Consider the following 27,238-nt stretch of genomic DNA (forward strand, 5'->3'; position numbering starts at 1 on the left):
CAGCTCTTACTTTAAGAAGCTTGAAACAACAAAAATCCAAATAAAGGGTTGTTAAAATCCTAACTTATTTTGTAATCATGTACTGGAATAGCAGTTGTTTTTCCTGGTCTGGTCTGCCTTTTTGCTGGCTGGGTTCCCTTTCTGTGTGACAGATGTGCTATTTATGGAAGGGGATTCTGAATATTTTAAAGCACTGACTGTTAGGCTCATCTCATTCCCAGCCTTTAAAATGAAAGAGAACAAAATTGCCAAAGAACTTCCCAAAGAAAAACCTTGAAATTACATAGATGCCTATTTAATGATTAAAAAAGGAGGACAAAAGAAAAAACTCAAAATCAGATTATTTTTTTACAAGTGAATACATACATACAGCAGTCTGGTGGTTGCTGTGCAACATTTTCTGATTTAACGCAATACTCGGTATTAGTTTTCACTTTTAAAAACAGGTGCTTTTTTAGCTGAAAAAAAAAAATAAAAATCATAGCGTATACAGGTTCCTAGAGAGAACATGTGGGGGAAGATTTGGCTGCTTTATCTCTCAGCTCTATTGGCAGGTCAAATGAAAGATAGTGCTGCTCTGTACAAAATCTGGCCTCTCAAAGATCAATTTCAGCAGTTGGCCAGAAACCATTTATATTCAGTTACACATATGGTAAACAATGTTTACCTGAAGAAATCTTTCAGTGTGATATTTTCAGAGCTAACACGTTAATCTTCACAATTCTGTTCATGTGTTCGGTATCAGCTTGCGGATTCTGCAGGTAGAGAGATGGGGAGCTGTGAGAAGCCACTGAGAGAGCGTGTGTGGCATTCTGCTCTCTAAACAGGTACATCTTGTGGTTTGTTATACCTCACCTGATGGGTTAGCCTTCCAGGAAGGTAATTCAGGTTGTAGTAAACTGCAGCATGGTTGTCTTATTCTCCCCTTAGAGACACAGGGACAATGAAAATAAAAACAGTTTTGCTTATTAGGCATTAAAAATCCGGTTAACAGTTTCTAATGCCTTTCACCCCCCATATGTTTTTCTTTATGTATGCAAAATATTTTATTGTATTTTGAAGTTTTCCAGAAAATAAGCTTTTTTAAACATTTATAGAAATCTAATTCCCACAATTACTCTTGCAGTCTCTGCAGAGGGTGATATCAATTTAACATATGCGGCTGCACAATGTGGATGCTATTAATCTCGGAAGGGAACAGAAAGAAGTTAAGTAGGTGACGTGAAATTGTTAATTATGATTATTATTATTTTTTGCAGCTGTGGTTTAATATTTCAACATTATTTTTTCTTAAAGACGACAGCTCTTTAGTATCTGCATTGACCTCCATGATGTCAGAATGTCATTGTGCAACCGTAGCTAAGAAAAGCCTCCGAGGAGAGAGAGAGAGAAAAAAAAAAAAAAAACAAAGGAGCTTTGCATCTTCCAATAACATGAGATGTGCATATACAGTACGCAGCATTTTGGAATTCATACTGTGGTAGTGAGTTGTTGCTTTCAGTTTGATTAGACGATCATTGTTTCGTTTTCCTTGCTTTGACAGTGAGTATGCTTGTACGCTGCTTAAGTCTTCTTAGTGCTATCTAGGTCAGTATACTTAGGATAGCTTTTATGTTTTGTAAGTCTGACAGATACCGTGCCTGACGGAGATCAGCACCAAATATTTTTTTTTATTATTTATTATATCTGAGGCTGGAAAAAACCTTATAATTAATCAGAATTGTATACCACATAGCACCTACTGTTTCTGCATTGCAGATATATTTAGCTCTAACACTGCTTGTGGTTAACAGGGTGTAGCGTAGACACAGACAGCTGATCATGCAGTCGAGAGACCCTGTGCTCGTGTGGTTTGTCAATACTACTCAGGATTTTGATGCACTGTAAAAGAGAGAAAACGGAAAGGAAAAAAAAATGGTTTATTTGCATGAAAATTAGACATTTAGTTATGTTCTTTTTGCTATCATTGTCTTTTTATTTTATTTTTTAATTCTGAGACTTAAAAATTAGGAAAGCACAGCAAATGCATCCAGGATTTAATATGAGCGACGTGAAATCTTCCTGCATCGAGAGGATGTTGCTGTAGTCAATCCAGCGTTTCTCCAATAGGCAAGAAGATTGTTTTGTTTTCCTCGGCAGGCGGACTCAGCCATTGCACAGGCAGATTTTGATAAGAGTTTGAAATGCCTACTACTGTACCATTGTAGAATTTGGAGTTTGCTAACAGTATTAGAGACTGGAGCTCATCTTGCATCACCAGTTGATGACAATTTTCTTTGTTCCCTCCCACCCAGTTGAACCAAGACTCTGTAGCTGATACGCAATGTCACTTACAACATTAATCAGATACTGCATTTAAGGTGAGCTGTCCCTTGCCTCCTCCCTTACCAGAGCTGTGCTGCAGTATGTATCTTACTCCTGCAAGCCTAAAATGGCAGGCAGGATTAACATTGCTTGTGCTGTGTGCATGCTGTGTATTGAATTCATTATACTGTGCCTAGTATCTCAAATGTGAGTATGTAAATGGTTTGTGTGCCATGTCATGCAGTAGTGAAGACTGGTCTGTGCTTCATTACAGGCTTAGATATTTGAGCATCACCTTAAGAATTCTTTTTTCATTTGCAATGTGGTGAGCTGTTAGCTTGTCATCACATTCAAAACTACATTATTACCCCTTCGAAAGGGAGGAAAAAAAAGCAAACTGTGCTTCCAGATGGTGTCACCCTTTTTCTTCTTGCGTTTACTGTAGTTTAAATAATGTATATTGTATTGTTAATTAATGTGAATATCGAATTAAAGCACTTGAAACTTACATATTTATTATGCAGGTAGGAGGCACGTCGAATCTATTTTTAACTCTTACGCAGTCCACGTTGTGCAATGGGCTTTGGTTGTTGAGTTTATATTTTCAGCTGTGATATCAATAGGCTGATTTTCAGTAAATGTGACAAGTGGCCTTTGCAGTGGTCAGCTTCAAGCTCTGAACCCTCTGAGGAGGAGGAAAAAAAAAAAAACCAACAACCTTGTGTTGCAGTTTCAGGAAACCTTGGATTGAGGACGTTGGGTTTTTTTTTCCCCACTCCTGCTCTCCCTATTGATAAACCCGGTTCTCCTGATCATGGTCTATTCGAGCTGCTTCCCATCTGATTTTTCACAACTGCTTCAAAAAAATTACCAAGACGACCACGAATAGAACTTATCTCCATTGCTTTACATAAAAATGGCTGGGTGTATTGCCATGCTAACACTGCTCTAAGTGATACATGCAGGTAGGTTGAGATTTGCATGTTTTACTGATTTCTTCATCACTGTTGCAAGAACATGAAATGGGCTTTGGAATGTAGCTTTCGGTTTAAAAAATGTATTAAGCTGCTAATGAAAACAACCTAATATTGAATTGTTGGCTTTGCATGTTGGCATGACAGTTGATCTTATCTGCTTTAAAAAAAATCTATTGTGAAAGTAGAGCAGTCATGTCTGTTAAAATAATCATATGTACTAAGGGCGTGGCGACGCTTATGCAACAAAAGAATTTTTGAAAACCCTATTGATTCAGGTACATTTTCGAGCTGTCTCTAAGCACTACTGGCTAGCAGTTACAATGCAAAAATAAAAACTGAGGTAGATTAGAGAAATGAAAAATATTTAAATTCTGGCGTAAGCGGTTTTGTGTTTTGTGCGAAACATTAAATAAAGAAGAATGTGCTTTAATGCTCATATTTTAACTATTGGCTACAAGCATAAGCCTGCAGTATTTCTTTTTATTTTAAGGTAGAAGGACTTTAAAGAGAGAGATTGATATAGATGGCCCTGTCAGCTTAAACTGAGTATCAGTTCACTGAAGTGTGTTTTACTTCACACAAAAAAGGTTATGAAGTAAAAACTTAACAGCCTTAGGTACAAAAACCTGAATTTGAGCATTAAGAATAAAACAGAGTATTGCATTACTTACACCAACTTTTGTAATATATTCATTTCAGATTAATACTGGGCCAGAACCAGTTTCCTTGGCAACCAAATCCTTTTAAAAGGTGCAACAGTAGACATGTAGAAAGATATTTTTCTCTTTAATAGCAATATCACAATGCAAATGGAAAATTTTGTTATTGTTTCCTTTTAGTTCTAAGTGAGAATCTGATCTCATTTTATGTTTCCATGCGGCTATCATTTCTTAAACGATGCCATGTTTTTAAAGCTATGCACAACAAAAACTGTTCTATTCCTGTTCTGCATTGGTTGTTTCCAGAAACATACCCTGGTTTCTTTTTTAAATTTAGCTCAGTCTTGCATGCAGGTCAAGGTTTGTACTGTGTGTATATAAAGCGATAGTTTCACTATCAAAAGTATAAAAGTATCACTGAAATATTTAGCAGATGAGAAATTTAGAGAATCAGCAGTATGTTTAAACCCTCTTTCACCCTTGTTGAATTCAGCCACAGTAATGCTTAATAAACCTTTCTTTAAATAGTAGATCCATACTGAAGTTCAGGTAAAGAACTGTGTTTAAGCATACTGGAAAAGAACTTCTGTCAGATCTTAAAGAAGCCTTTAGAGAATAAGCTCGCTTGTGGACCTTATAGATTTTGCCAAACTTAAGTATTATAATTCCTTATTTCTCTTTTTAGCTAGTATTTTTAATAGTATCAGTAAAGTGAAATCTTATGTGTACCACAGGTTAACTGTTTATACAGAATCAGATGTTACTAAATGTCTCCACTGAGCTTATAACGTAGTGTATCTCCTTGTGTATCTCCTTTGTACGTGACTTGAGAAATTCTCACTACTGCAATGAGACTTTTGCAGCAGGGTAGCCATTTTCCTTTCATGTCCTTGACTTTAAAATGACTAAGAATATTTTGCATGGATGAGGACCCAGCACTGAAAATTAATGCAGAGGAGGTATTTAGAAGCACAGCCAATTATCAGTAATAGCCTTGACAGTGTCAGTAATATCAAACTAATTCTCATTTATTTCTAAATATATCACTTCACTGCATTGCAAATAAACAGAGTATAACTGTTCAGGAATATGACTTGTTGTCTATCTTGATAGGCTAATGTTTTATAATGATAATAAAACCATTTGATTCATTATGATGAGATTAGTTTGATGCAGTGCAATATTCCTGTTCCACCTAAAGAAGCAGAACTGAAAACATAATAAACAGCATCTCTCAAGTGATATGTTAAAGTCTGCATTTTTTTGTAATTTGATTTATCTCCAGTAGCTTGCTTCTGCTGATTATTTTGTTGTCTGAAATGTTAATATGGAGTGTGCCATTACATGTAGCTATCAAAATTGCATTTCTTGTTTATTTCTTGTGTGGTTATTTTTAAAGGAAGTTGCTGAGCAAATGCTATGTAGAAGCAATCTATTTATTGCCGCTGATATTTATCTTTAGAAAAGACGGGGCACTTAGTGATAAACTGTTTTTATTACGTCTTTGTGTTCAAACATACCCACTCAAGGCACTAAAAAAAAAAGTGCCGCTCGGTTACATGAGCATGCTTCGCTATGGTGGGTTTAAATCCATTTGCAAATCTGCTCTTTTGTTAGGGGGTACAAGTCCTCTTGTATTTAATATGACTGAACTCAAGTGCTTTCATGAGTCTGGAAAAACTCATTGGCAGCCTGTGAACGGTAATTTCTTCTAGCTAAAGAAACGGAGGTATTTATTAAGGAAGAGTCTAGTAATTAGCAAGCTGTTTTCAGTTTGCCTATTATATGTAGGTTGCTGGATGTATTTTAATGGTAGTTACATCTAGCTAATGTAGGGTGTCAGAATGTGATACTCAGAGATGCCATAAGAAATCCTGTGTAAACTTGATCCATTTTATTCTTTTTGGCTAAGGGGGCTAACCGGAGCACGTAGGAGCAGGTGCAGTTTTTCACACCTCCAGCACAGCCTGCAAATGTTACTGTTAGGGGAGCTTGGTGGTTTGTTGTGGGGTTTGGGTTTTGGGGTTTTTGTTTTGTTTTGGGGGATTTTTCTTCTGTTTTATCATAGAAGCCTAATTGTTGATACAGAGTCCTCCCTTTTTTTAATTGAAATGTGTTTTTACCCATGCAAATACCATTTCTGCTTAACAGAAATCTATACAAAGCATGACTAAAAATGAAATCAAACTAAAAATCATTGTCAGACGCCATCCTACTTGTTTTTCAATGACCTTTCTGATTAAGATTACTTCTGCCTCTAAACTTCATTTTGATTTGAAACTGCAGGTGTCTCAGTGTGAAACTATCTGTGTTCAGATAATATTTGTCAGCCTATTAGACTCTGGTAGTAATGAATAGGTACCAGTTAACCCTTTGGGGGCATCTAGTGTCTGATGTACTTTATCATGTGAATTGCTTTATTATGTTTTAAAAGGTGTGATTATGTTTAATATTACACTTGAATTCCAGTATTATCAAATTTGGAAATTCTTTAGCTTTGATAAAATATTTTACTGCTGTATTCCTCCAAATGTAATGCTTCAGCTTCCCACTCACAGTAATATTTCAGTCATTTGCGAATATGACATTATTGGTATCTGAATTAATAACAATAGCTTAATGCAATTTTGTTTCATTCCGGCCTTTGTTATGGACAGATGTGACCTATAGAATACCTACTCAAATCAAGATATACTAAAAATGTACTTGACTAAACCACCAACAACGAAAAATCTAGCTCGCCTTCTTGGCTTTTAAAGCCAAAATAATGGATCCTGCATTTCCTGTATAAAGTTATTTATAAAAGTGTATAGTATATTTGCAAATGGAAGATGGATCTATGTATTCTTAATTGCTGCTATATAAATGCCTATCAGCTGAGTCATAAGGCCTTATCCATAAGATTGTGCAGTTGCTTTATGGAACAATTTAATTTTGTCTAGTATCTTTGGAACAAAGCCCTGTACTGAGTAATTTTTACACTATGACATGAAAACCTTTTTAAAATGTTTGATAGATAATAACATAAAATCAGGATGTTTGACAACGGTGAACAATCACTTAAACAGGAAGTGTATTCCAGAGAACAAGCGTTGCCTAGAAATGTCATCATCACAGATAATGTGATGATATCTGTGACAAAAAGAGACCAGAAAAAAAGTGGCAGAATGGAAAAAGGAGAAAGGAAAGGCCTTTGAAAGACTGAAAAAACAACCCCATGGAGGCTTTGAAGACAAAGAATAACTTGTAATTGGTTTCAAGTTTATGTGCAGTCAAGGGAGCTGGCTAGAAAATGACAGTTGTTTTTCCCTGTACCGTGATTTGTTTTCTAAACTGGCAAACTGTAAAACTACTCTTAAAATGCACTTGCTTCCACTGACTTTACCTTGTGAAACCCAGGGCCAGACTAACTGAGGAAGCTGTGAAGCCTCTGTTATTTGAGGTCTTATTAGGTAAATGCACGAGGAATAATTTGGATATGGTTGAGATGGAGGAAGAGAAGTAGAGCCAATGATTGGTTTTAGTATAATTTTTCCAGTGACCCCAATGAAAAATTATTTTAAACTTGAAAACAGCCTTACACTCTTGTCTTGAACATATTATGAAACATTATGTCCAGTTTGCACTATTATGGGTTAAACCATAATAAAACAATGCAGGCAGAAGCAGTATTTGCAATAGTTTGGTCAATGGTACTATTTTATTGCTGGTGTGTTGTAAGCCTCCCAGATATAGATGTGGAGTCCTACAGCGTTCCAGGGAAAATGATGGATTATACAGTGTATCTTGGAATTAGTACTTGTCTAATAATTTAGTCATTAAATTTGGATTTTCTCCTTTGCAGGCTGATACACAGTAGCCATACCGTTCACAAAATCCCAGAGATGGTTTTGCTGAAAATACTGGTCGATACCACTTTTTAAAGACCCTAACAGAAGAGCAACCTAATTTTGGGTGAGTAAGTTTATGCGTTGATTATAGCAAGCTGAAATCTCATTAAACTCACACAGAAATAATGCTAAAATATTTAACACTTTAAAGCCACTGTATTACATGATCGTTCTTTTTCAGTTAAAGTTCTACCTTTTTCATAACCGTTTAAGAGTTGTTCTCGCTATGGTACTGCATTACTCTATTCTCACATGAATGCTGTTGGGTTTTTCCAGCTCCTACTGGATTTTTTTGTCATAGAGGTTGGAAAAACAAAATAGGGCAGAACAGATCTTTGCAACAGGTTGTTACAGCCTCCAGTGACCTGTAAAAACCAAAAGTACTGGCAGGCAAGCAAACCTCCTGAGTTTTGCCAGAATGCTAACTCTGGACCCCAGTCACTGGTGTTCATTATAAATCTGCGCCATACAGTAAAGGTAGAGGAGCTCCCTTAGTGACAATGCCCGTTTCTAATATTGTTTTAATTAAGCTGCATACAGTTCATTTAATCTCTACCTTTATAAATGACTGTAATCAGGGGCAGTAAAAAATCTCTTGAATCGTAAGCTGCGAAGAGCACTTTATAGATTCAAGTATAGTATTGTGATAAATAATCAGGATGTTTCGAAACAAGAATTTCCCATTTTGCATTGCTTTTTCAAATACTGTCAGTTTCCTTCTTACAGTGAATGTGCAATAATAACCTCTGTTAAAATAAGTACGTTCGGTATCTTCTTGGTTAAAATAAGTGGCTGGTATCTGTGCTTTATATTTGAGATGAGTATGTATCGAATGAAAGAATTAGTGACATCTTGATTAACTTCTTAATTTTGAACCATTCTTTGTACTACAGAGTATAATTCGCGTTATATTAAGTAATTTTATTCATTTCAGTAGGACTATTTGCACAAATTCTGTAAGAAACAGTTTGTTGCATCATAGTCATTAATGCTGTGCTATCTCTAAGTAGAAATAATTCATATTAAGGGTACCAAACAGAATGTAAGACAAGGAATCAAATTAAAACAAAACAAACAAACAAAAAAACCACACCAGCACAAAACCCCAAAATTAAATGAAAACCTTCTTCAATTCTTTGAATATCTCAGTGTTTTCTGTATCTAAGTTTACTTTTAATACAGAGCGTTGTATGATGCAGAAAATGGTAATGAATTTTCAGAGACAGCACGATGGCATTGGTGGCTCACACTAACCAGCGAAACATTATCAGCGATAAATTCAGGTTACCTGGATTTACAGAAGCAATGGGCTATAAAATCTGAGTGACATCTATTTTAAGTAAATTACTATAGAATACTTGCTCAGTATATTTTAGGTAGAATACTGGGCCATAACCTGTTTCCTTGGCAACCACACAGGAATAAAAGGTACATTAGCAAAGCTGCAGATGTGTGTCAGTGAATGCTTATTAAGCAGCCCAATGCATTTACATACCATGTGCTCACAATAATGCATGCATCTTGAAAATCACCATATAAAAAGATTTCTGAGCATGGCCCAATGTGGATTCTTAATACTCAAAGGTTTTGACCTAAACCCCTCATCTTTTCAATGGAAATATCTCTTGTGATTATTTTTCTTTTTTGGTGCTTTAAATTGGACTTGCACTAACTGGACAAAATCAGCATGGTAGGCTAGGTCTGCAAATGGAAACCTTTCTCCAAGATTCTGAATACTTACAGCACTGCGTTAAGACAACAGAATATGGATTGCAACGAGGGGTAGGGCTTGGGCTGGGCCTCTTAGGTCAGCACAAAATGGAGCATAAGAATATTTAAGAGCATACAGCTGGAGTTGTGTGCCCAGTCAGTTGCCAAAATAAATGGCCACACTAGAGTGATGATTCAGAGTAATAGCTGTCACTTGTGCATTGTTTTTGGTACGCTGAAATTTAACAATCCTACAGCAAAGGCATAAAAATATTTGCAATATTTAAAGGAATACTGCAGATCAGTTAAAGGCTGAAAGACCAATTCTAGCTTTCAAAATGGCAGTGTCCAGCCATCTAGCAGACCAACTAAACCAGGTGTTTCCAGGGGAAGGGACGTAGCTCTATTTTCAGTCTAGCATGATTTGCTTCATCAGCTGTAGTAAAGGGCAAGAATGGCTGCACTGGCCTGGCCCCCAGCACACCATACAGAGAAAAACAGTGGCCCTGAAGCATGCCACTTAGCTGCTGCTCTTGTGGATGGTGATTCAGATGTTCAAAGGATGTTTCCTCTGAAAATTGGAAAATGGGAGGCTGGTTTGAGTACTTTTATTTTTTTTTTTTTCTTTCTGATAACTGAACGGGCGACGGACTACCACCTGGTAATTGTCAAAAAATGAACAAAAATTATATGTTTAATTTGCTAGTTTTGTCTAAAGCTATTCAAATATATAAATTACTACTTTTGACAAGTCAACAACAGAAAAATATCTGCTGTTGTCACTCCGTAAACGTAGCTTCATGATTGCAATTGATCTGTGCTAGCTATGGACTCTGGTACGACCCAGAAATGTAGGAGGCTACAAAGTCGCCTCTCAGCAGCACAGGGAAAAAAAATAAAATTAAAGGCCTAAATGGCAAATAATACTGAGATTGTTCAGAGATAACAAGATGTCAAGTCAGCTAATTCTTAGTAGCAGTACAATGTAAGCTTTTATGTTTTGTGCAAATGAAGAATTTGGATTTATATCAGTTGTTGCTGTTGCTTCATTTTCTTTTTTAGACTGGTGGAGAGACAAAGGCATAGTTATACCTGAAAAAATTCCTTGTATGTGTTCTGTTTGTGTTAATGGGACTCAGATTAGGCCACGCCTTAACTCTAAGAAGGCAACATACTTTGGAGAAAGACTTTTTGGTGCACATGTACAGCTCGTAGTTTGAGACAAAAGGGTTCTGCCAGGCTCACATCAACCAAACTTGGAGCACGAGGCAAGTGCTGCAGGTCTCCATAACTGTGCTGCTTCTCCCTTCCCCTCCCTCCACTTGATGCTTGAGAAGAGAAGGATTTCAGAAAGGACCTTTCCCTTGCTTATGTAACAAAGGGGAGTGAAGCCACTTTGGGCTGCTGGGTTCTTCTTGTGCCTCACTTCAGAGTGAAGTGTTGTTGGTCTGCCTGATGGGTGAAGAGCTGGTTTCCTCCTCAGCAGCATCACTGGCTGCTTTGACCTCAGCAGTGAAGCAGTGAAAGCAGTGAAGAAGACAGTCCATCCAAGAGTTTTTCTCATGGACAGGCTGGCCTACTCTAGGCACTGAGAAGAAAACCAGCCAAGCCCTGGCCAAAATCCTGTCACTCATGAGGAATTTGCAAGAGTGAGTAATGCTATATACCTTGTGTCCTGCTGTTGTTCAAGAACTAAAAGTGCTTCACTAGAAAGGAACATGGGAACATTTTTTCTTCCTAGATAGTGTCAAATACTCTTAAGGAAAGAATCCCATGTGTCATAAGTTGCAGATGTGAGATGATAAAGACTTCAGCAAAGCATCCAAATACTACCACCTCAGTAACCTTGGAACTAGTTTATACATTTTAAAGAAGTAAGTTTGCTGACAGTTTTCTCTATACCTTGAAATTTTACTACGTAAGAAATAGTCCACTGCTAAACTAGTTGGACTCCTATTTAATGCGAACATATTTGTGTGATGTTATGTGCAATCATTTAAATATTTAATGAGAATTGGTACACATACACTAGCAAGATGGCTATTTTTAAGTATGTAATTTGTTTTGTGGCTTACACCCTTACATAAGGACTGCAGATGAAGAGATATCTTGTTTGATTTCTCACAGATACCACTGTAGTCCATTCACACAGCTCTGACTGCAGCACCAGTTCCTCCATTTTCTCTGCATGCAATCGGTTTTACATGAAACATTATGAGAATGTAAAATCTTGGGTGCAGCCAAGATGGCTTTATAAAGAATTTCTTCCTCTGACGAATATTTTTAATGCACAAGGAGCTGTGAATTCCAAGCAGCTCAAATTACATATATATCTCTCTATATATATGGAAATCAGTACCTTCAATTACAGTACTAGTCACAGAAAAGGTGATTCTTTTTTTAGTGGATGAGCTGAAGTTGTCTTAAGAAAACATCCTATAACTTAAAAGAAAGAAAAAGAGCAAGTTTTCCTCAAATCTGTTATATTGTCTAGATATTAAGACTGCCAGAGCATCAAATGGTCAAGTAGAAATAAACGTCTGAAGAGGGAATCTGCTATAGAAATTATGGCTATGCATCTGATTTTCAAAATAATTTAAAATAATCGATTTTAAGATTTAGAGGGAATTCATAACCTAATCTTCCTTAAATTTGTTTCATGTGATCTAAGAAGATGATTGTATTTACTGTTATTCAGTAATACATTTCTTTCTTTGAAAGGATTACAACAGGTTTAATTTAATCCATATTATCGTTACTGACAACACATCACAAATAGTACTTACGGCACTTGTGTCAGTAATCTTAATGCATACTAATATCTATATGTGCATGTAAAACAATAATAAAGAAACAACAGTAAATAAAGAATAGACAAAGTCCAAATTCAAAAGTAACCTACATGTGAGTATGAAACTGTCATGTAGGTTGGAATAAAAAAGAAGGTTGTGAAAACTTTGAGATGCACTTTGCTTTTGCAGTCAGTACCACTGTGTTTAACTTTTTGTTCCATGTTGGTAAACAGCTACTGGTAAGAAAAGCTCAGTTTGAAAAAACAAAAGATGTTTTTGGTAGCAGAAGAGATCCCTAAGCTAAAAAGATATGCATTGCTTCTGTAGGTGAACTTATTTACAAGAATTCCAGTGATCCAGAAGCAGTGATTAAGCTCTCCACAAAGATGTTCAGCATTTCCAAGGTGATCTTTTACTGTAGCTTGTGTAAAACAAGACAAGGGATGTATAGGTCAGTCACTGAAATCACAACAATTTCCTGACAAGAACAGATTTCTTTCCATATCTTTTAAACAACCAGGAAAGCATATAATAGTTGCAAGACAATGCTGGAAAAAAGACCTCCCCTTCTTATACTAGATTGGGTATTTCATGTTGATATTAAATAGCTTCCTCAGATGGTAAGTAGCATTTATCATGAAGGGGCTTTAGCAAATTTCTAACTTCCAAGCCCATCAAGTGTGGCACTGACGAAACAGTTCTTGCTTCTGGATTTTATTTTTTTCTAGAATGAATCTGTTCCTACTATTTAGTGCATCTAATGCATAGGCCTAAGATTTGAAAACAAAGTAACTGCCCATTAAAATCTTATACACAATAGCTTGTAAAAATAGACACAGGTTAGCCTTGGGCAAAATTAAAATCTTTAATCAAGTTTTAAGACAAAAGAAAATTGTCCATTTTTCTAACAATGTTTTCCATCTGTCTCAAAGGCCAGTTTTTCTCTCTGCTTCATAATTCCAAGTACTAGGAAAGCAGGTTTTGCTGACTGCTTATGAGAGACAGAGAGAGTGAGAATATACAGGAAGCCTGTACCAAATATATTGGAGCATATGGCTAAACGGAATCACACTACTTCCTTCTTTATCTATGTAAGCATTTGTTAGTGCTTACGAAGCATTAATAGCAGTGTTGTACTTGTTTCCCGAGACAGTAAATCTGAGGAAACCAAAATTACAGAATAAGACTACGACGTAAAATAAACATCCTCACGATACTGTGAGAGCTTCTGTGTATGCTCAAAAAGCATCATAATCAGGTAAGGAAAATAAGGTAAATGTGACAATACTTCAACATCGTAATGTAATTAATTTCAGATGCTATTTTTACAATATTTAATCTTTTTTAGTGGGAAGCTGCAGGAGTTACGCAGATAGCTATGTACCTCTGTAAATGTTTTCTTCTCCCTATGGTAAATGCTGTGGAGTAAAACATTTCAAGTCCTCTGTTTGGCTTAAGAGTATTTCTAAATGATGGCCGCGGCGCAAGGGTTTGGATGTAAGCAACACTGCATTTCCTTGTATTTCTAAATTTACAGCCCTTGCGTGCAAACAACTTGGCTGATACGCCAAACATCCCAGCAGGCCGTATTAAACAAGCACAGAACGTTTGCCCTGCGATAAACGCACGGGAAATAGCGTCGCGGCCAATACGGGCCGCGGGCAGGCCGGGGCGCCGGGCCCCGGCCGCGGCGATCACCGGGGATTACCACAGCAAAATGGCGGCCGCGCCGTGCTGCCGCCCTCCGCGGGCCCCGCGCTGCAGCGCGCCTGCCGGGCGCCACGGGCCGCGCGCCGCCGGGAAGATGGCACCTGTCACGTCACGGCGCGCCCGGGCACCCAGCGCGCCGTCCCGCTGAGCCGCTGCTTCCTCCTCTTCCTCCTCCTCCGCCCGGCCAGAGGAAACCCCAGGGGCATGGTTTTAGCCGCCAGGTAGCTCAGAAACAGTGAGTTGTGCTACATTCGAGCGCGCAGTTGCGTAAGCGTGTTTGTTACTGCTGGGGAGAAATCATGCTGCAGGTTAATACGCGTTGCTTCCTCGGCTAGAGATTTAATTTAGTCCAGAGTGCAGTTATTGCCCATAAACAGGAAGTGTCTTCACGTTATCTGCCGCTGACGCGTTGCCAAATGTTTCATGTCTCAAGGGGCTCCGTGTTAAGACAGACAAGTGTCCTGACGTTAACATGTCGCACCAGGAGCTTGTGTTTTATGTAACTCGCGCAGAGCTGCGGGACAGCCGCGATTGAGCCCTGCAGCAGCAGTTCACGTTTAATGTCGTTGTAAAAGCCTTCATGTCGTATGTTGATTTAATAAGAAAAGGGGACGGGGCTTCTGCTGCGCGCGTCCAGCTCCACCGTGTGGGCGAACGGTGCGAGGGAGCCCCTGCCTGCGCCTGCCAGCTCCTGCAGCTCCCGGCCTGCTCCTGCCCGTTCCAGCCTCCCCCTGCCCACCTCCTGCCTGCCCTCAGAGGGTCACTGCTCTGTTAATTAGGTTTCAGACAGGAGCTGGACAAAAGGACGAAACGTTTTGATGTCGGAAAGAACCGGGTGTGCAGTGGGAAATGTTGTGGGGGCTTAAAATTATTTTTAGATCCAGATCAGTTAGGGAGCGCCCTGTCTTTGGGATGAGATGGGACTTGCTTTGGTTTTTCGAAGTGGGAAACATCGTGTAAGAAAAAGCACAAGTCTGCTCTGAGCGCCAGTAAGGTTTTTAAAGGCTGTTTTTCATGTGATGAGAAATGATCACAGTGTAAAACTAGGAAGTGAGAGAAGGAGTTAGGGATGCTGATAATAGGAAGGAGTTACAACTCAGAAAGAATGGTTCATCTGGTGGCCTCAGAGGTCTGCTAATATGAACATAGTATTCTTTGCTAAATTTCACCCCCCAGCTGTCTGAATTAAAAGTTAGAGGAAACTGTGAGACTGAAAAAATGGTTTAAAGTCTATAATGCTTATGAGGCTATAACAAATAGAAAAAGTAAGTATCCTGCATTAATAGGGAAGAATGCAAGCAGTGAGAGTCTAAAAGAAAAAAAATGTAAAGGTACTTGTGGAATCAACGTGTTGCTACTAAGGCTGGAGCACTAACCTACATGCCACTGCAAGCTATTAATCGTTAAGACTTAATAGGCATCATTACAACTTCCCTACATGCCCGAGGTTATAAGGAGACTGATGGGAGGCTGCTTGAGGCGCTCCTGTGTAGCCATACTGCCCAGATGGGACTGCGGAAGTGATTCCATAAAAAACCTGAGCTACCATCATAAAAACAATGGTTGAACAGTAGGTTTCTGGGTGGGCAAGAATCAGGATAGTAGAGCTGGGGGGGGGGATGCGTGTGGGGTGTGCGTACTTGGTTTTGTTTGTGTTTTGTTTTGTTTATGATGCCTAGCCCTATTTCTGCTCTAGAATGAAATAGTGCTCTTTAGGGAAGGGGCACTATAGTGCCAGAAACAAAACAGAGATACCCTTCAAAGTATGTTATTAGAGTGGAATGAAACTGAAAAATTATGAAACTGAAATTATGAAAATTATGGAGTAAACATGTTTCCATAGTGTCATGTTGTAAGTACCAGAAAGTATCAGCATCTTTAAAATCCCAGTAAAAGCACATGGAATAAGAAAACAGGGAGAACTGTTATTACAGTTTATTAAGTATCTCGCTGGTTTTTATTTTGCCTGGGTACTAGCAACTGGCCCTAATGGTTTGGGGTTTTTTTTTTTTCTGTTAGTGCCACTAGCTTGTCTTTCAAATTTAGGTGACTGAAGTGGAATAAAAGAGTCTCTCTCATATGTAATGGGGTACACTTGCCTGGCAGTGGATTTCAAGAGTTTAGCAAAAGTTAAAAACAATATTCCTGGATTGCAGTGATTATATTTGGTAGTTAAAAAAAAAAAAAAAAATTCATATTTGTTATATTTGGTAGTTGTTGACTGGCAAAACTTCCTGTAATCTCTTTGTTTACTTCAAAGTAATATAAAAAGTAACAGTAGCTTCTTGTGCAGTGTCCATGTAGAGCTGGCTGCTTTAATATTTAGAATTAGCAGTGTCATCTGTGAGGCGTAAGACAAATTTGTGTTTGGATACATCAATCTCTGATCTTTCCACTAATTTTAATGTTACTTGGTTTCACTTGGCCTGGAGCAGTATTCCGTTGATGTCAGCAGAGGTAACATTATAGTTTAATCAACCTACTGACCATTACACTTAAGTTTCAGATGAATGTTTAAATCTTATTTCTCAAAGTGATTCAGCAACTTTTAATGACAAGTCTTGTAGGTATTCATGGCATACCTGCAAATAGTAAGGTAACTCCCAATCAAAAATTCTGCTGTTCAGAAGCTGATTATCCATAGGTGCACCAAAGACTGTTAAGTTATACTACAAAAGTACTGCTCAGATTCATGAGAAATTATTTATGTCTTGATTGAGAGTTGAAAGTATCAAAATAACACACATTTGCATCCAAAAGGATGGCTTACTAGGCTGAAGAGTTTTGTTGACCATTAACAGGTCAAATGGTATTTACGTATGTTTTGGGCAACATTTATAAATAATACTATAATTTCTTCCATAAGTACGTTATAAAAACCATACAGAACATTCCAATGTACTTTTCAGTGTTTTAATCAAAAATATTTAATAATAATACTACTAATAATACATCTGTAAAGTTTTATCTCCATGCATCTTGGTCTTAGTAGAGCTCCCTTGGAAACTGAAGAGCAGGTTTTCCTTTTGCAGCATGAACTGCAAATGGAATGTAAAATATTCCTAAAATACTTCATTTATCTGTGTGCTAGGTAGAGCATTTTGATTTTATAGAATTTTAGACACATTTTCATGAATGCAAGAAACAAGACAAGTAAAATAAAAGGTAGTAGAGAATCATTAGACATGAATAAATGGACTATTTGGGAAATGCATAGGTTGAGACAGAGAAGCAAAAAGTGTTGGCTCTGAAAATCAATTTGGTCTGGAATTTTTCTGTATAACTTTCCAATTAGATATATAGTAGATGTTTAGCACACAGGAATAAAAAAAAAAGCCAAATAGCAAACGATAGCTTCTAGTACCTTTACACAAGGAATCTAGTTTGGTGTTTTACTGAGCATGCCCAAATAACCAGGACTACAGAAAACTGCAATCTACATACACACAAGTAGAAACTGAAAATTCACTTTTCCTCTCAGGAGGATAAATTTTGAAATAACTAGTTGAATAAGACGACTTCTACTAAAAACACTTGGATTTGTAGACCTTGCTTATAAATGCCTCTTAGTATAGTAGTAGTCTGATAGATTTAGCAAATAGCATGTCAGATGACGTGTCTTTGAACTAAAACCAGCTGCCTCCAATAAAGAAACAGAAAAAACACAGGGAAGTTCCTGTGGGGCAGTTCACTGGGAGGTAGAGTTGACATAATTTGTTTCCTGTACTCAGGAAATAACTGTCAATAGCTCCTGTTGTGAAATGTTTTTGAAGTCTGGCAGTTGGTTTCTCGTTCATCACATGAGCAAGTCAGATATAATCTCAGACGTTGTCAATGAGAAAAAAGAATCAATTATGGGATAGTGGCTGCTTGCCTGAAGAAAAGTGTTCTTCTCAGTGTTCCTTCTGTGGAAGACTCAATGTGCTAGAAACTACCTGCAGTTACATATGGGTTTTCAGACCTAAGCATATAACCCTGCCTAGCTCCTGTGAATTTCAGGTTGTTATTCCAAATGAATATCTCTTATTTTAAGCCAAATAAGTGTAATAAATGATAAACTGTGATATTAAGATTTAAAGGCACAAAACAATGCAGCTAGATTTACAGCTGCTGTGAGTGACCAGATCACCAAAATAATGCATGTCAACATTTCTATCACAGTTATACTGATGAATTCATTTCTTGACATCCATGGCATATATAAGCATCACGGTTATTTTTTTTGTGAAACACAGTTTTGATTTTTCAGAATTCTGTGCATTGAAAAATTTCAGCCGTTAAACTGTATTAGAAGTTTGGCCATTTGCATAGACAAGACCTTCCTGATAGAAACGGTGGCCATGCGGCAAGGTACAAATTTTACCTCCAAGCTTAATCCATAATGTAACAAATTATGATCTTTTTTATGGTACATTGTGTTTGTCTTCGCAGTAAGGTTGTCATTGTTTTTTGTATAATTTGATTTGCAGTGAAGTAGTTGGTGGATTTGTGATAAAGTGTCCAAAACGTAACTAGATTAGCTAGAGCAAGGGTGCATGTCCCACATTTACTTTGAGATAAAAAGCCTTTTTTCAAGAACAGATTACTTCCAAATAGCTTGGGTGAGAGAGCCAATGTGCTCTAAATGGCTGTTGCTGTTTGCTTAGTGAAACCTTTATTTCACCACCAAACCAATCCTAATAAATATATTGTCACTTTTTAATGGAAACCATTTGAGGGTAAGGGTCATCATAAAAATTTTCAAGGTTAACACTGAAGTTTGGAGCAGTAGGTGGAATGTTTAGAAGGTATTTCTAATTTAGTAGAGCACTAAGCTGTGGTACTCTTTTTACCTGTCTTACAAAGAATCCGTAGCTGATCATTTTCTTTAAGGTGCGTTTTGATTCCACGGGTTGAGAGAAAAGGGTCTTTAATAAATGTGCAGGTTTTTTTACTGTAGTGGTTGATAAGTGTCAGTAGGACAACTACGTTTTCATGATTTGAAGTCAGAAATGGGCAGTAGTAGTTGAAAACACTACTCAGAGATGGAAAAAAAGGAACAAACCTCATTATATGGATTACATGGTACAGCTCTGAATTCAAACAAAACAAAAAAAGTCAGCTGGTTAAGTCAGAGATTTTCTCCAGATACATACTGTTAAACTCATCCTTTTTCGGTCTATTTTTTCATTCATATTTTAAATCTTTTATCTCAATTGAAAAAAAAAAAAAAAGGCAGTATATTCACACAGTAACAGCCTGGCTAATCTAAACATTTTTTGTCAGCATTAAACCTCATTATTATAAATTGGCAGGTTTTTAACGGTATTTACTATTGCAATTAATTCTTATTATTTGGTAGAAATTAGGAACACACTATCAAATTATAAAGTGTGAACACTATAAATCTAAATTATAACTAAGAAAAACATTCTATTACTTTCTATTTGTTTTACAGAATTTATAAATTCACTTATAAATTTTCAAAGTGTAAACTATCTTATGAAATTTAATCAATATGTAAAAATAATATGCTGTTTACATTAATTGTTATACATACTCCACTGTTGCTTACAAAATGGTGTTGCTTGTGCATTGATTTGTTTACAGAGCCTTATCCTGTACCAAACTTAATTGCATGGGATCTCTGATCCCTGTTCTAAATATCAGCTTAATAAGGAGATCAAATGCAGTCGTGTTGTAAAGTCGTTGTCTGACAAACACCCCAGAAAACAAAGTCCTCAGTATCCGCAGAACCACAGCAATTCAGCCTTCCCTGTAATGTCTACCAAGTACCTCAACCGCATGCTGGGGTAACTACCTCAAGGGTTCAGTGAGTCATTCACTGTGAACCTGAGCACATGCGCCTGCTGGCACAACAGAAAGGAAGCTGGTGGCAGCAGTCCCCAATGAAAGGCACCAGTGGGTGACAGACCCATGTGGGGACAGAGGAGATCCTCTGCCACCTGCTGAGGAGATACTGGTGTTCCTGCATCCTTGATCTGTACATAATTACCTTTAGTATTATTGGCACAAGTGAACCTAAGATGAATTAAAGCTGAAATGCTATGGCAAAATTTTACTCAAAATTTAGAGGTTAATAGATCAAATATATATACAAAATAAAAAAATAACTATAAACTTCATCTGTAACTGAAATGGTGAAGTACTAAGGCCTGAACAATAGGCCCTGAACCGAAGTTGACCTCTTGATGAACCTTACAACCCAACAATATATATATCTGATATGCACAGTATTAATCGCATATGCAATGTATTATCTATCTGTTTTAGTATGAATATATATATATTTTGATGCCAATCTATAAAAGCTTTGTTGTAACGTTTATTGTGTAACAGTAACCAGCAGAATGATCCTTCTTTATTTAGAGGCACATTGCAAGGCCATGAAATCAGACGTCTGGCCTTGTTGAGAAATATGTGGTCAAAGCTAAAATAGATAGATATACTCCCTTGGCTCCTTCTTGAGCCCTGGCCTGGCTTTGGGCAGAATCCAGCGGGGAGGGTGACACCAGATGTTTCCGTACTTGAAGTTTTGCAAGATGTTTATTCAACTATATAAAAGCTGGACCCTCTTGCAGCGACTTTGGAGACCTCACCTACGAGTGGACGCACTGCATAGGACCTCCCAGTTGCCAGGACAGGTTCTCCAAATCCTTGCTGCAACTGGGGCTCCCCAGCAATTGCAGATCTGGACGATGGTAAAGTATGAAAGCAATTGGTGATGTATCTTTCTTAATCACTATAGTTAACCTTATTTAGTAATGATTAGGTGCATTACCCTGCTTATTTTCTTTGCTGCTTAAAACTAGAGTATAATAAGCTTATCGTTTTAGCTGAATGCATTGCTTTATTCCTGTATTGCCTTGACATAGGCAGTGAAGTGGGCCTGCTTTTTTGTTGTCATCTGTGTCCTTTCTGTCGAGCCCGTCAATTGGTAAAACAACTGGATAAAAAATGCCTTTTAAATATATTTACTTTTTTCTTTGTCTTGTAGATGACAGTCATGTCCCATTCAAAGGATCTCAAGGACGACTTTCACAGTGACACTGTGCTTTCCATTTTAAATGAACAGCGCATTCGGGGCATTTTATGTGATGTCACCATCATTGTGGAAGATACCAAATTTAAAGCCCATAGTAATGTGCTGGCAGCTTCAAGCCTTTACTTTAAAAACATTTTTTGGAGTCGTACTATCTGTATTTCAGGTCATGTACTGGAGTTAGATGATCTCAAAGCTGAAGTGTTTACAGAAATACTGAATTACATCTACAGTTCCACAGTAGTTGTTAAGAGGCAGGAGACTGTAACGGACCTTGCAGCTGCAGGGAAAAAACTGGGAATATCATTTCTAGAAGATCTTACAGATGTTAATTTTTCAAGTTCCCCCTGCCCCTATGCATACTGTATTAATGAAAAAGGGACTGTCAAAGAGGAAAAGCATGAAAAGAGACATGAAGACTCCGCTGTGACAAATGGACCACGCATTACAAACGCATTCTCAATTTTTGAAACAGAAAACAGTTTGTTTTCTCCGCTTGATTTGAGGGCAAGCTTTAAAAAGGCATCTGAGACAACACAAGCTCCCAGCATCAGCCTTGACAGAAGCGACGTCTGCAAAGATGCTGAGCCAGCAAGTACACTGGCTGAACACTCCTATGCAGTTTCTTCTGGGGGAGACAATTTTCAAGGAACACCCTTTCTTGAGCAGGACAGAAGCCCTTCATACAAGGTGGGTGAAGACCACTATGAAAATCTCCAAGCCACACCACTTGTTCAGTCGGGAAAACAAGCATGTAGTACTCCTAAAACAACCCTGAAGCCCCAAGGTACTGGTTTGGCTGTAGCAAAAGTACCTGCCTCGACAGTAACCACTACAGAAACCCAACAAGAAGCAGTTACTGATCAGACAATTACTTCCCTTCCAAAACCTCAAAATAAATCAGGAGATTCGCATTTACCCAGAGAAGAGGAAAACAATTCTGCTAACGCCTCTGGATCCGTGACGACTGTTGTTCCACCCGTTTACAATTGTAACTGTTGTGCAGAATCATTCAATGACAGGGCGTTACTTACTACTCATCTTCAGCTCCATTCAGAGCATCAGGAAACTTTCAAATGCAAATACTGCAGCAAACAATTTGCAAATCTAAATATACTGGAAAGTCATGAACAAGTCTGCATGAGATCAAGTGGCTTACCAGTTCACAATGGAAACGAACACAATTTTGAGGATAACTATACTGCTGCGGATGGAAGGAATGGAAGTTCATATGCAAATGCAGAGCCTCTATTGTCTGAGAACAGCATCACTGATTATTCTAATGCAAACCGCACTTTACCAGAAACAGATCATTTGGTTAAAGTTGTTGATGGGCAGATATTATATACTTGCGTTGTTTGCAAGCGTAGCTATGTAACTTTGTCTAGCCTTCGAAGACATGCAAATGTGCATTCATGGAGAAGAACATATCCTTGTCACTACTGCAATAAAGTATTTGCGTTAGCTGAGTATCGCACCAGACATGAGATCTGGCACACTGGAGAAAGACGGTATCAGTGCATTTTCTGTCTGGAGACTTTTATGACTTACTATATACTAAAAAATCATCAGAAGTCTTTCCATGCAATTGACCATCGTCTCTCAGTAAATAAAAAGACAGCCAATGGAGGCTTAAAACCAAGTATGTACCCATACAAACTTTATCGACTTTTACCTATGAAATGCAGGCGACTGCCTTATAAGTCTTACCGAAATTCTTCATATGAAAATGTTCAAACAAGTAGCCAAGTTAATGAAACTGCTTCTACTAACTGTTTCATTCAGAGTTCTCTTAGCTCTGAGCTACCACCACTGAATTTTCAACATAATATAATAGCAACAAACAGAACTCTTGCCTTGGATACGTCCTCATGTAATAATGCAGCAGCTTCCACAAACACTCAGAATTCTTCCTCTTGGGGAGTAGGGATCTTAAATTCTGACCTGCAAAGAGACTTTTTCACAGCTGAAAAAAGAGTTTCCACTGCTGCAAATGACTCTGCTTCTCAAGAGTGTGATTCCTCAGTTGTGTCTTTAACTAATGTGACTGAAAACTCAACCTCTGTCATCAGTTACAGCAGTTCTGCCCCCTCTGTTATAATGCACAGTAGCAGAGTTTCATCAGTTATAATGCACAGCAAAACAATTACTTCTGTAGAAAACAGTAAGGCACAATCTTCAAATAATCTACCTAGTCAGTCTGTAAGTGATGATTGTAAATATGGGTCAGATAATTATGGGAAGTGCATAACAAAATCAAAAACTATTAAGGATAAAAAGAAAACACTGCTGTACAACAGAGCAGAAGCAACTGAGGATTCACAGCACGTTGCAGGATCTGGGGGGTCATCTAGCAAAACAACAAATACTGTCCAAGAATCAAGTAAAACTGAAACGTATATTGCAAAGCCTGCCCTACCTGGAACATCTACTGACAGCAATGTTGCACCTCTTTGTCAAATAACAGTAAAAATTGGTAATGAGGCTATTGTAAAAAGACATATATTAGGATCTAAGCTGTTTTGTAAAAGGGGCCGAAAATCTAAACACGAGTCCAAACAGGACAATCTAACTGAGGAATCAGAAATGGAGATGAAAGAAAGAAGCCCGTCTAGGCTTTATAGCTCGGAATGCCTGGAACTGACAGAAATGTGTGATGACGTAAGTGACCAGGACTCCAGTGATAAACCCTGGAGACCCTATTATAATTACAAACCAAAAAAGAAATCCAGACAGCTAAGAAAAATGAAAAAGACCAAATGGAGGAAAAAGCACGGAAGCAAGAACACCATTATGGAAAGCCACAGCACTTGCAGTCGAGAGTACGCGCTCAGGAATGCTCCTGAGGAAAAGGCGATCAATCAAGAAGAGAATGCAGAAATGCCTAATCTTCATTGTGAGCTCTGTGAAAGAGATCAGTCTTCCACTGCAGAAATTCAAGAGCACGTACACTGGCATGGATCTGCTTCAAAGCCTTACATTTGTGAATTATGCCAAAAACAGTTTCAAAGTCCATCCACTTTAAAAATGCATATGAGGTGTCACACTGGGGAAAAGCCCTACACTTGCAAAACCTGTGGTAAATGTTTCTCAGTTCCTGGAAATCTACAGAAACATGAACGTATTCACCTGGGTGTCAAAGACTTTGTCTGCCAATATTGTAATAAGGCGTTCACTTTAAATGAAACACTCAAAATACATGAAAGAATTCATACTGGAGAAAAACGCTATCACTGTCAGTTCTGCTTTCAGAGCTTCTTGTACCTTTCTACCAAAAGGAACCACGAGCAAAGGCATGTACGTGAGCATAATGGCAAAGGATACGCTTGCTTTCAGTGCCCCAAAATTTGCAAGACAGCAGCTGCTCTGGGAATGCACCAGAAGAAACATCTATTCAAAAGTCCAGGTCCACAAGATAGAAAGGAACAGTTTTGCAATGAAAGCACTAAACTTCTGGAAAATACACATTTCCTTGGCTCGGAAGGAAATGAGGTAAAAAATACACAAAATGTAACTCCAGAAGTTATACTCTGAGTGACAGTTGTGCAGAAGAGAAGAAAAATTCAAAAGTGTATACTGGAGAAAATATGGATGCATTGAATGGGGAAACATCTCCACTCAAATCAGTACCATTTACTAAGGTCAAATATTTATCTAAATATATCAGTATATGCAAAAGAAAGAAAAATAACACAGAAGAGAAAAACTAGTATTTGCAATAATACAAACTTAATATGAAAGGCCCCAAATTCTTTTGCCACAATAGACTTCTAATATATATATAGAGAGAGAGAGAAAAAGAAAAAAAAAAAAAAGAAAAAGAATATGACCAACCACAATCCTGCTGCTTAGCATTACAGGAAACTAGTCACTGAACTATTTTACAGTGCTGTTTTTGGGTCAGAATCCTTCTAGGCAAAATAAATAGGTAGGTTCACCGTGTACTCTGTAGAAGGAGTTTTTGCTGCAGAAACCATATATTGCATTTTTAAACAAAAATTAATATGTTTATAAACAAAATAATTGTAATCTAGTGTATTCTAAAGTGAAGGTGGGAAATGTTTCATGAACTTGGGTATGCTGAAGTACAGTTGAGTTCTGGCGTGCTTTTCTGTAACTCAACCTTTACAAAATATATGCAGGGGTTTAAACCTCTTTTCCTTTCATTTTTGTAGTTACCATAATAACCATTAAGTCTTGAGTGCTTGTATGCAAAATATTCCAGATTTATGAATATCTCTCAGACATTTAATAAAGATGCAGTGAAACTCACAATAGCCAGTCTTCCAAACTGCATAAATCCCAGTGTCAATGGCCTGGTAGAGCTATTCAGGTGCATCTGTCTAAAGAAAATTGCTCTCATGAAACAACCTAGTGAAAAGAAATCCTGTATATAAGCATCCACCTCCTGGTGGGTCTGCAACTCCTGTCTTTTAGAAATATCATTCTTCTTGGCAGAAGAGGAGATTTAGACACAGTCTTCCTCCTCATCCTGGAATAATGCCTGGATAACAAACAACAGAGCAACCATAAATACTTTGATTTTGCGAAGGGTAGGTAAATACTCAGATTCTTCCTTCCATATATATCCCTGAGGCAAACTCTGTGTATGAATAGGGATAGGGCCAGTTTGTGGGGCTTCTTGTCATTCCCATGCCTTAAGTACAGCATCTCACCTTCATATGTCCCTTCCTGGTTGAACCTCAAACCATGCCAGCATCTGGCTGCAGGCAGGCTTCCTGTCACAGTATCTCTTTGCTCAACAGAGGGGGTGCATAGCAGAGAGGTGCCTGGCACGGGTTGCTGGAGGAAGAGATAGATGCTGGTCCTTCATCCTCCCTCATCCTGCCACACCAAAAGATTAGCTTCAGAGTTTGCTAAGAATCAGAAGAATAGGCTTCTGAAAGACATCGCCGAAATACTACAAGTAGTATTATTTTGTGAAAATATGATTAATTTTAACTGCGATTAAAAGATTAAAACAAAAAACAACAAAGGGTGTATGTCTACAAATTGCATTTTATATGATAGGGCTCTGTTGTAATGTATCTGCATTTCCAGTTAGTCATGTATGTTCATCTCTGTGAAGTGTTAAAAAATTAAGTCAGAACAAAGATTAGCAATCCTCAACTTCATTCTACATGCAGATATGGTACACAGTTTGTTTACTTACTTTGTCTTCTTGAATATTTTAAAAGAAACTATAGGGGTACAATAAAACTACAATTGAAATGGTAATACAGTATTGATTGAAGTAATAATGTAGTCCACTTATTTATTCTGTCATTGGTGAATGCTGTGAACCCCTTGTGAAATTTTGGGTTCATGGCAGCTTTGGTTCCATTTAAATAAGGATAACAGAAGAATAAACACAGGAAAGTACAATGATGTTTCAAAGAAAGTACACAAAGATATCTGCAAAGTGGACTTGTATGATGATAATTATAGACCAAAGCAAATAAGGTAGAATATTTATAAATATAAAGATAATTTTACAAATATTTTGTATAACTGTATAGTTCATAAGAAAAATATTGATAGCTTGTGTTAGGTTTGGGGGGTTTGTATATTTTGATAAAAACACAATGACTTTGTAACTCTGTATATTCTCTACAGTTTATAGCAAAGCAGTTTTAAGATGGCAATGTCATGTTTATAGTTCAATTGTGGCACTTTTACTACAAGTAACATGTTGCAGTAATGAGTCAAGTATTAATGACCAAATTAGAATTAAAGTAAGTGTAAGAGAAGGTAAACTATATGTTGTCAAAGGCTGTAATTTGCTACATAATCGCATCTGTATTTTTGTTTAGAAGAAAATATTAAATGCAGATGTTACGGATTGATAAAGAGTCTAATTTTATTTTTAGAAAGAGTAATTATAACTCTGTTTTTGCTTAATTAAAATAACATCTTCCTCTTTTTCTGCAAGTCTCTCAGTTTTTTAAATTGTTAATACTTACATAATCTGTAAGACCCAGAGATATGTATCTTCTAATAGTTATTTCGTTATAAGATTAAGCAACACAGTTACCAAACACTCCCTTCATTAAGGTTCAAAACAGTGAATCGAGAACATGCCAGAGCTCAAGGGAAGTGATGGTATCTCCTGGCATCGTACCATTAAAGGTGAACGCAGTGCTGAGGTGAACAA

General features: G+C 37.5%; 1 protein-coding gene across 6 annotated transcripts; it reads left to right on the plus strand.

The window, feature by feature from the left end:
- Positions 1–1,462: 1,462 nt before the first annotated feature.
- On the plus strand, positions 1,463–26,840 carry ZBTB38 (zinc finger and BTB domain containing 38). 6 transcript variants are annotated; one of them, XM_030494701.1, is made up of 4 exons: positions 1,463–1,542; positions 2,295–2,360; positions 7,785–7,894; positions 21,040–26,840. In XM_030494701.1, exon 4 carries the CDS (start codon positions 21,040–21,042, stop codon positions 24,616–24,618), a length of 3,579 nt encoding a protein of 1,192 aa, XP_030350561.1. In that variant the 5' UTR covers positions 1,463–1,542; positions 2,295–2,360; positions 7,785–7,894; the 3' UTR covers positions 24,619–26,840. The 6 variants fall into 6 exon arrangements, with proteins under 6 accessions (XP_030350561.1, XP_030350558.1, XP_030350557.1 ...); XM_030494698.2 differs by lacking the exon at positions 1,463–1,542 and adding an exon at positions 3,035–3,269 and having other exon boundaries at positions 2,190–2,360; XM_030494697.1 differs by lacking the exons at positions 1,463–1,542; positions 2,295–2,360; positions 7,785–7,894 and adding exons at positions 13,178–18,392; positions 20,624–20,743.
- Positions 26,841–27,238: the final 398 nt, after the last annotated feature.

This window comes from Strigops habroptila, chromosome 8 (assembly GCF_004027225.2).
Source record: "Strigops habroptila isolate Jane chromosome 8, bStrHab1.2.pri, whole genome shotgun sequence".
Lineage (NCBI taxonomy): Eukaryota > Metazoa > Chordata > Aves > Psittaciformes > Psittacidae > Strigops > Strigops habroptila.

Coding starts and splice junctions, on each gene's coding strand:
- ZBTB38 (XM_030494696.1), top strand. CDS start 20,558: ATGTTTCCGTACTTGAAGTTTTGCAAGATGTTTATTCAACTATATAAA. Junction 20,744..21,039: donor AATTGCAGATCTGGACGATG/GTAAAGTATGAA, acceptor TTTGTCTTGTAG/ATGACAGTCATGTCCCATTC.